General features: G+C 36.8%; 2 protein-coding genes across 2 annotated transcripts; both read left to right on the top strand.

The window, feature by feature from the left end:
• The first annotated feature begins 2,856 nt into the window (after nt 1-2,856).
• On the top strand, nt 2,857-3,598 carry LOC110938589. The gene has a single exon (XM_022180816.2). The coding sequence runs from the start codon at nt 2,938-2,940 to the stop codon at nt 3,451-3,453; it is 516 nt and encodes a 171-aa protein (XP_022036508.1). The 5' UTR covers nt 2,857-2,937; the 3' UTR covers nt 3,454-3,598.
• Nucleotides 3,599-8,375: 4,777 nt separating this feature from the next.
• Nucleotides 8,376-9,437, top strand: LOC110942719 (putative nuclease HARBI1). The gene has a single exon (XM_022184485.1). The coding sequence runs from the start codon at nt 8,376-8,378 to the stop codon at nt 9,435-9,437; it is 1,062 nt and encodes a 353-aa protein (XP_022040177.1).
• The last annotated feature ends 1,218 nt before the right edge of the window (nt 9,438-10,655 follow it).

Below are 10,655 nucleotides of genomic sequence, written 5' to 3'. Positions count from 1 at the left end.
CTTTCTCTCCGACTCCTTTCTCGAACCGGAGTTGTGATCTTTAATCAAATCTTTAAAAGATAAAACAAAGAATTTAAACACCCGACACCAGAGACTAATCTTCTCCCAAAGACTTAACGCAGACGGACACGAAGTGAATAAATGAGCAACTGATTCCGATCCCGAACTGCAGAAACAGCACTCGGTGTCCTCCACCACCACCCCCCTTCTGGCTAGGGCCTCCACTGTAGGGATCCGATCCAACTCTGTCCGTCAAATAAAAATGTTGCATTTTAACGGAACCCAACTGCACCATTCTAGAACATAGCGGCTACTAAAGTATATTTTTTGTTGATTATGATACTCTTTAATTTAGAGGTCTTTTATGCTATTAAGTGTGTTTCTAAACTAAAATACCAAGATTGACACTAATTTAAAAATTCAAAGTAGCTCACATGGCCTTCATATTCATATTCATGGTAAGAAGCATATTAAATACAAATAATTTCAAATTCAAAGAAAAACAAACAAGAAAAAAAAACAATTGTTTGGATTCATGATAATATGTAACTTAACAACAAATAATCAAATATTAATCACCATCGAATTATCATGTAACATTTATTTGCTCTTGCTTTAAAAAAATGTCTTAAAATAAGCATTAATATATTAAATATAATATAATATATTATATTATATTTAATATATATACATACATGTAGTTTAATTTCATGTATACGAACCCAAAGTATGTGTACTTTTTATAATATCCTTTACATGGTGGATACATCATAATATATTCTGTGAAATCCAAGCAGTCTATCATCATTCATGGCTGCTTTTTACTTTCCAAAAAGTCAACTCATTTGGAACTTGTTTTTAAGTAAGTATACCAAAAAATTCAAGGCGAATAATATAATGGTCCTTGAGAATAAATAAAAATAAGCTCAAATTAGAGGTAGTTAAATTCGCAAACAATTTGTATTTTATTATTAATTACAAAATATGGTACGTTTTATTTAAATTATTGACCTGTGTATCTAGTCTTCTGTTGTGAAATGGAAACACATTTGGTTGTAAAAGCAGCAAGAAAGAAAACTTTAATAAATATTAATTTCATTAATGCTAACTTTTAAGCTTTTGTGATATGGATTTGTAGGGAAATCACGTGCTTCGTGCGTAGAGAGCATATATCAAAGTTTGCAGAGACAGTTATAATAGCTATAATTAAAAATAAAAAGTTGAAAATAAAATAACTTAAAATAGTATAAACTTTTTTGAATAATGATGCATACTTATATGTTTCTGGATTGGGACTGTTTTCATTGGATCCATCGCCGAATTAGATGACTTATATGTTTCCTATGTATTATGCTTCGCATCTTCTTACACCCAATCACGTATGTACATACATACATTCATGCATAAAAACTATTAAAAAGACAAAATAAATAACAATTTCTTGTAAACATATAGTTTTTATCCGTATATTTCAATTTAAAACTAGTTATTATAGTTATTAAATAATTATACAAATGGCACAAAATTTTCTCTATACCTAATTTTAGTTACGTGTATGGTTTTCCTATCTCAAGTATAGTTGTAAAGACAAGATTTAAATATACAGTAAAAACATTTAATTATAGGTAAAAGGTGTAATTTAGAATAATTAGGGGCAACATTTGTCAGAAAAAATAAAAAAACATATGATTTATAATTACTTAAGTTATGTGATTAGTCGGTGAAGAGGGTCGTTGACCCTTTGGTAACGATATTTTTGTTAGACTTTTATATGTAAAATCTGATTTATTTTAAATATAAATATGATCGTGTTAAACTTTGTTGTTGTAACGGACGAAGGGAAAAACGTTATAATAACCATGGTTATTAAAATTCTGACTAGCCTTCGATTAGTCGCTAGTCCCAGGTTTACAGATTAATTTTTATCTGATTGCCAATTAATTAGTAGGCAGTCAACAATGGTCAAATCCAGTTTTAATTGGCCAAAAATCAGTGGCAATCTAACGATTCCGGACGGATTCTTAACAAGAACATGTAAATTTGTGCAATCAATTCTATCTACTTGAAAATATGGGTTGAAAAGGTGTTAAACATGTGCACCTAAAAAATACATATAAAAATGTGTATATATACATATAAAACTGAAAATTACATATAAAATCCCAATTTAATTAATTCACGATTAATCGGTAGTCAGTACCCCAACAGCCGACTAACGCCTAACGATTCTCACAACCTTAATAATAACCCACACTAACACTATGTTCCCGAGTCTCATTTAACAGGGGTGGGGAAGGAAAATTTTCTCTCCTAATCTCTTCAATTTGGGAGGATGAATAGATGATCATATTTTCTTCCCTTTTCCCTCCTTTTCTCTCCCTTCCCCTTATTAAATGAAACTCGGGGGGGGGGGGGGGGGGGGGATAGTGCACGGTCCTCCCAACCGCCGAAGTGATCTCACTCCGGGAGCCGCTACCCGACCAAGCTAGCTCCGCAGTGACTTCCCCATGCCGAGTTCTTACCCTGAGCGACATATGCCACTCCCAAGACTCGAACCCGGTACCTCTGGGAAGAGGTGGGTGTCGGTGGCCAACTGGGCTACCCCAGTTGGTTCTATTAAATGAAACTCGGGAACATGGTTTTTCATTTCTCGACCTTTTGGCTAAGATCAAGTGTAGTATATTTTCATCTCTTTTCCATCCCCTCCCCTGTTAAATGAGATTCGGAAACAGAGTATAAAATATTCTTGTTAACAATGTTGTTGTTGAATTATGTTTTTTTATTTCCTTTATATATATCCTGCCAAATGTCATCTATATATGTTGATCATAAAAGAAAAAAACACACCAACTTTACAAACCCATCTCTCTATCACCTTATATTTCCTTGTTTTCAGAGTCTTCTTCTCTTGTTTCTCCACTCCTTTTATCTTCATTCATGGCTACCTCAAATCTTGATCCGTTAATCGTCTCGCTACTCGGCTCCGATAACCCGAAACATCCCGATATCCGATATCACCAATGCAATTCATCATCATCATTATCATCACAAACACCCTATGCAACCAATGATGATATTCACAAAGATCAAAATATAAACTTACTACTTTCGGGTGGTTTAAAGATCCAAGTCCCATCTTCAGATGGAGAATTTAAATTCAGTAATGATGAGGAGGATCCCAAGACTCCAAGATCAACTGAGCACAGAATTCCGGTAACTGCAGCTTGTCCACCGGCTCCAAGAAAAGCCACAAGGGTTCCGGTGACTGGAAAACGAAAGACGACCGGCTTTTTTCCGGTAGTACGAGTTCCGGCTGATTTTATTGTTTATGTGGATGCAATGCTTGCTTTGAATGAAGCTGTTTACGTCCCGGATATTGTGGTCGGCGATCTTGGCAACGCCGACCGTGCTAAGAAGTTAAAGCTATTGCCTGCACCGGCACACGACATTTGATTAGGTTTTTTATATGTGTATGTTTGATTAATTAGTATTCTAATATAGAGATAGTTAAATCGTCTTTAACTAATTTAAATATGAATTAACATGTGAGCTGATGCATAGATTTATATTGTTCTATATCATTTTGAAGCTTTGATTCCTTAATTTTCTACTTATTATACTTAAATAAAAATTGTGTATCATTCATGTCTTCTTCCTATCTTCTTCTTCTTATTCTTTTAGTGTCATGATCCATTTGAAACTCTCGTGTTCAATATTAGCATAAGTCTAAGATTGTTCAAATAGCTCGTGTTTTGAACTTTGCTCGGAAAAGCTTGAGCTCGCATTGGCTCGACTCGTGAACAGACCTAAGTAAAATTGCGGAAGGATTTTGTAGATTAAATTTATCAAGACTTAATTCAAACAACACGCATATAGAACATACTATATATTGAGTTTATAGACAAGAAAGAAAACAAGGTGTTTAAAGGAATTGAGAGTTGAGACATCCTCTTCTACTTTGTTATCTAATCTTGTTTCAAGTGTACTTTATTTTAGATTGTATTGTATATGATTATTTTAATTTTATATAGTATAACTATAATTATATATATGATACAAATGTGACATTGATAATGAGCTAAATTTTAGTTTCAAGGAACGGGAAATAAACCAAGGGCTTTTGGCTTAGTGTTAAACAAGTGTGTAAAATGTTTTCTCTTCTTAAGAGGTTGAGGTTTCGAGTTCTGCAATGAACAATATCGTAGAATTACGAGTAAATTAGATTGTTGTGAACAATATCGTAGAACCATATGTGTTAGTGTGTTACCTCATGTCATGCGATCCATAACTACAAAATTGACAATCCCCTATGTTTTCGGGATGAGAACTTGTATGAATTTCACACATACGCTGAGGCTATATGCGGTATGGTGATGGTCCTAGGCTCGACGATCTCAACGACGACAAGGAGGGGAGAAATAGGTGGCGAAGTGGCACCGGGCCACAACAGGGGTGGGACGAAGCCCACACCATCTAGCCTAATTAGTTAAAATATCAGACAAACCTTTAATATAAGTTGTTGCATGTTTTTTCTTTGTTCCGGCTTGTTTCTTCTTCTGAAACCGAATAATGCTTTAATTTCTACAGCTAAATAATATTGTTAAATATTATTTGTGCAAGTATGTGTGTAATTATAACACCAGTGCATATATGCATAATACCTCAATTATGCTCATCATATACGTTTAGTTAATTTTTAAATCATTTTTAGAACATTAGCAATACCATATTTTCTTCATTAATTTGCTGCATATTTTTGATAAATTAAATAATCCGTGTACACACTATTAAATATAAATGAATAAAATTAGTTATGTGTGAGTGTATAGTAAATTTAGAACCAACAAAGAGATATAAACAAGTTGACATAAATGAAGCCCTAGTTATAAAAAAAATAAATACTCCCTAGTTGTTAGTTAACACGTTAGTCATGATGAACGGCGCATGCATCCATGTTTCTCGGTGAGCTTGATACTATCCACAGTTACATACATACTTATTGCATATATATGTGTATGCATGTACGTATATATGTGTATGTATGCATATATACACAATGTCGTCGGAGAGAGAGAGATGACGATGATGATAGAACTTGGGATGCCATCCATGTTGGGCCCTTCATGCTAGATTTGTGGGACTAATTTCAATGAAAACCTTGTGTTGCGGGAAACCAACAATTATTAATTATAATTATAATCTATATAATAAGTAAAAAACTACGTATGATGCATACAAATATTGGATGTTAAATAAAAATATAGTAACCCAAAATTTCTTACTAAATATGTACCAACAAATTATATTGCGTCTTGGACACAAAACTCATCTAGTTTTTACCTTTTATGAGAACACACACATTCCAATTAATTAAAAAAATTGTTTGGTATGGGGTAATAGAATAAGCGAGGGAATAAAATAGACAAATGAATGAAATAGATCAATATCATTCCATTTCTTGTTTGGTTACCATGTGGGAATCAATCATTACTTCGTGTTATTTGGTATGCTAAAATACGTGGTGCGGCGGCGGTGGTGGTGGTGGGTGGCGATGGTGAATGGTGGCACCAGTGGTGACAGTGGTGGGTGACAGCGGCAATGGTGGTCAGTGGTGGGGGACTGGCGGTGGTGGCGCGATGGTGGTAACGACGAAGGTGGCGATAGTGGATGGTGGTGTTGATTAATGTTGAAAGAGGGAATTTAATGAAAAAGAGGGGATGGATGGAATGATTTTAGGGTGCTTGGAGGAAATGTGATTCCTCGCGTTCGTAATTGATGATCCCGTTTCATTAAGCAACCAAATACATTTTTTTCATTACCTCACAATAATCCATTCCATTACGCCTCCCATTCCTATTGTAAAAAGCTGGTATTGAGGGGGGGGGGGGTAAAATTGTGTCATGTAACACCAATGCCACACCACTGTTAGCGACCACGATAATCGGAAAAGCTCATAAAAACAAAAAAAGGAAAAATAACACCGAATGAAAAGCAGACGTAAAATCGTTGAACCAAGTATACCCGTTGCTAGGGGTGTTCAAAATTATCCGTATCCGAAAATTCGATACGAAATATCCGATATCTGAATCCGAAAATTCGGATATCCGAATTTTCAGATATCTGAAATATCCGAAAATTTAATTTTTATTTTTTTCGGATATCCGAAGTATCCGAAAATCCGAAACTATCCGAAAAATATCTGAAAACTTATATTAGGATATCCGGAACTATCCGAAATATCCGGTTCCGAATATAAAAAAATAATTAAAAAATAATAAATTGGATATTCGGATATCCGAAATTTCGGATACAGATTTGGATAGTGAAATCTGGTATCCGAAAATTTCGGATATCCGAATTTTCGGATATCCGGTTTTGAACACCCCTACTCGTTGCGGCGTGTTAATGCAAAAAATTAGACCGAAACGTAAAACATAGAAAAGAATAACTAAGTCGATCTAGGATCCGAGCATTGCGATGAACTTGTCAAACGGGGAAAAATAGACACGTCGCGACAGGTCCATGAAACGGCAACAAATAGACGTTGAACCCCACACACACGTTGCGACATGTTAATTCGAAAAATTTAGAACAAAACGTAAAACGAAAAACTTGCGTAAAATGAAAAGTATGGCGGATCAAAGTTGAAAATAAAAAATTTTGACGTCAAACTACAAACGATGAAAAGCTTTAGATTAAAAGTAAAAAAAATCAAAAGGGTAAAATGCAAAGGATTATCACTTTTTTCCTAGAAGTGAAAAATATTTATTTTTTTGAAAAAAAAAACTTCCCATGGGATACAATACCATATAGCACCAAACTCTTGATAATAATTAGCATTGAAATAATTTGATTTAATAATTTATCTTAAGGTGTTTTTGTCATGTCAGAACATGCCATATTCACAAATCTGATAGAAGAGTAGGAGATGAGCAATGACATAAGAATTTTATCCTGAGTAAAAAGATGTGGGATTAACATAGATTTACTCGAAGGGATAAGAACGTATAAGACTCTATGTTATGGGAGCGATGGGAGGATGCATAAAAACCACGTCGATCGGCAGAGTGTGAAACACACGTCACACATGTTTGATATTTTTTTAAATATTTAATGATACATCACCCAAACATATAGAAACACCTCAACCCATCAATATATTTCACAATTCACCTCTTCAGAACATATATTCTTAGATGTGAAATTTGAAACCCTCCATCTACATTGCATAAAATTTGCACTCATTACAACACATAGTCTAAGCTCAAATGGATTCACTTCAACATAAAATAAACTATAAAAAAATTGAAACCAAATGTAAAGGCAGGTTCAATTTACATATCACAAGTTTAAGTTATGATATATTGATCATAATAACAATTGTAAATACTATAATAAATAATTATAAAAAAACCTATAAGCTAATGAAGAAATTCAAATGTAGCAAAATCCAAATCAAGCACTAAATGGAAAATTAAGCAAGTAAAATGTAGTTACACTCGGTTTAAGCACATAAAATTCAAAACACTAATTCAATAACAATGTTTTCTTTGTCGACTCGGTTTAAGCACATAAAATTCAAAACACTAATGCAATAACAATGTTTTTTTTTTTGTCGACAAGAAATATAGGCATGTAAAAGAGAGTTTAAAAGTGTTCGTTTATTAAATTTTACTACTTAAATTCATAAACAGTTGCTTCTGTCTCCTTTTTCTTCCTTTTTTCACGTCTCCTTTAGTTCCGTTTTTTCTTCTTTTGGAAACAATGGTACGTTAGGCACTTTGACTATAGGGTATGGGGGCTGGCTGAGTCCCGTCTTGGCCCGGCGCCGGTCCTCCACACCGCCCCCGGGCTCGGCTCGGCAGATCCGGCTCCCACAAGACGGAGAGGACGGGCCTAAATTTCAAATACATAGCCGTTGTAACGGCTAGTTCAATAAAAAAAATCTCACTTTTCTATAAAACACACTTATTTTATACCATTTTCACCATTTTCTCCCTATTTTCAACCCAAAACACTCTCATTTTTATACCATCTTTATAAAAAAATTATCTTTTCATCCAGAATGCCATCTAATTGTTGGTGCTCCTCGTCTTCGGAGGAGGAAGAGGAGATGTTTTTCGCAAACGTTGTGCTAAGGGCGGTGCAGATTCTTATGGAGGAGGAAGAGGAAGACGTCTCGTCTGAAAGCGTTATTACCAGACGAATACGGATTAACAGAGACCGCCAAGGTTTATCATTAATAAATTTTATTATCCTTATTATTTCCTCGTATTTATATATTTTTTACGATAGGAGCGCACGAGAAATTGGTGAACGATTATTTTTCAGATGCACCCCTTTACAATGCCGAGATTTGCAGACGCAGGTTCCGAATGAGTCGCCGGTTATTCACACGGATTGCTGATGATTTGGCGGGGCTAGACCCGTTTTTCACGCAACGACCCGATGCTCGAAATTATGAAGGATTCACCACGTTACAAAAGTGTACTGCGGCCATTCGCCAACTGGCGTACGGGACAGTGGCCGACGCTTTGGACGAGTACTTACAGATGTCGGCAAGAACTACGCGGGAATGTTTGTATCGGTTTTGCCATAATGTGGTGAAACTGTATAGCAAAAAATATTTGCGGAAACCAAACGCGTATGATGTTCAACAGTTGTACCAAGCTCATGAAGCACGGCACGGGTTTCCGGGAATGCTCGGTAGCATTGATTGTATGCATTGGGCGTGGCAGAACTGCTCGAATGCGTGGCGAGGCCAATATACGCGAGGTGATCACGGCCATCCAACCTTAATACTTGAGGCCGTGGCGTCACAAGATTTGTGGATCTGGCATTCTTTCTTTGGTCTCCCTGGTTCACTCAACGACCTCAACGTGCTATACCAATCGGCGATCTTTAGCGATGTCGTTAATGGAACCGGTCCGGACACCCGTTTTACAGTTTCTGAGGTTGAGTATAGACGCGTGTATTATCTTGCTGACGGAATATATCCGTCTTGGTCTACAATTGTCAAGACTGTTCCATATCCCGAGGACGAAAAAAGGAAAAAAATCCGTCAAGCGTCAAGAAGCTGCAAGAAAAGACATCGAACGTGCTTTTGGTGTTTCAACTTTTGGTGTTTTACAAAAAAAAAGGTCATTCTTGAACAATCGGCACGTGCGTTCACACCGAAGAGGTTGCGCCTTTGTATGTACGCTTGCATTTTGCTCCATAACATGATTATTGAAGACGAAGGTCGGGCGATTTGTGAGTATGATGAGAATGCATCTATCGGGAATACTGTCCCAGTAGATCCGGCACAACAGGATTTAAACTCGTTCTCGCTAACCAACGACTTCACGCATGCAAACCTTCAACATGATTTGGTAGAACACATATGGAACAACGTAAACGGCGGGGACGGTGACGAAGACGAAGACGAAGACGAGTAGTGTAAGTTTTATAAATTTTTAAATCTAGTTTTTTTTTAGATAAATTTTAGGTAGTGTAATTTTTTTTAGGTTATGTAATTTTTATTTATGTTATGTAATGGATTATATTATCTTCTTTTATGTCTTATTTTTATTTAAATTTTGAATTGTTTTTATAAAGTTAAACAAATAAAAAAGTTAAACAATAAAAATTAAACAATAAAAGTTTAACAAATAAAATAAATTAAACAATAAAAAATAATGTGGGGTAGCCCCATCCTCCACCCCCCTCAAAATGCAAGGAGGCCCATCCTCCAAAACGTAGCTAAGATGAATGAGATATCGATGCTCAAAGTTGGGTGTTTGAAACATTGAATGCTGAAACAAAAGGGAAAGTAGCACCTTGTCCCACATCGGAGGAGAGATGGAACTTAAATGAGTATTTAAGGTGGAACTCTCCATCCTTATTGTTTCATGGAAGCACATACTAGTGTCCTCGCGAAGGGTGCGGAGCACCCTAACCCGCACAAGCTCGCGCGCGTGGCGTGGGCGATAAGGCGCAATGTGGCGCTTTGATGGCACACTTCGCACGCTCGCATCGCCGCGAGCCGCTTGAGAGCCGCCTTTGTATTTTTGACCACATGCGCGTGGTTGATCACAGGGGCTGAAAGGACCAAGTAGCGTGCGGGTTCGACGCGCGTGACGTGGCAGTCCGCGCGCGAGTACAAGTGGCACGAAGGCGCGCGGTTGCGCATGGTGCATGGGTCCTGTTGTGCGTGCGCGGCGCACCAGAGTGAGCCAGTACGGCGCGACTGTGTGGCGTGCTCGTAGAGGCTCACAGGTGACGTGGCGCACGCGCGCATGGTCCTAAGTCATGGTGGCGCATGCGCGCATTGCAGTGAGCCAGTTGGACGCACCACGCATGAGCGTGCAAACCTGCGCGCGCGCGCGCAGAAGCTTTTAGCATTCAATAGAAATGCAGTTACACTTCAGCAACGAAACTGCCAAGTCAAACGGTTATGACTGAGAATTAAATGACGTATTAAATTGCATTGAAGACGTTTAATGCAATTTAAACCTCTCATTTAATTCGTTTTTGGCTGTTTCAAATCGGAAGCTGTATAAATACAGCTCCATACTTTGCTGCAGAATACACGACGAACACCAGCAACACAACAGCAAAAATTCAACTTTCTCTCTACAAAGTTCTGATCTTCTCCAGCATTCTTCAAGGTAGCC

This window comes from Helianthus annuus, chromosome 5, assembly GCF_002127325.2.
Source record: "Helianthus annuus cultivar XRQ/B chromosome 5, HanXRQr2.0-SUNRISE, whole genome shotgun sequence".
Lineage (NCBI taxonomy): Eukaryota > Viridiplantae > Streptophyta > Magnoliopsida > Asterales > Asteraceae > Helianthus > Helianthus annuus.
The sequence above is the reverse complement of the archived record's forward strand: the minus strand, read 5'-3'. Positions and strand labels throughout refer to the sequence as shown.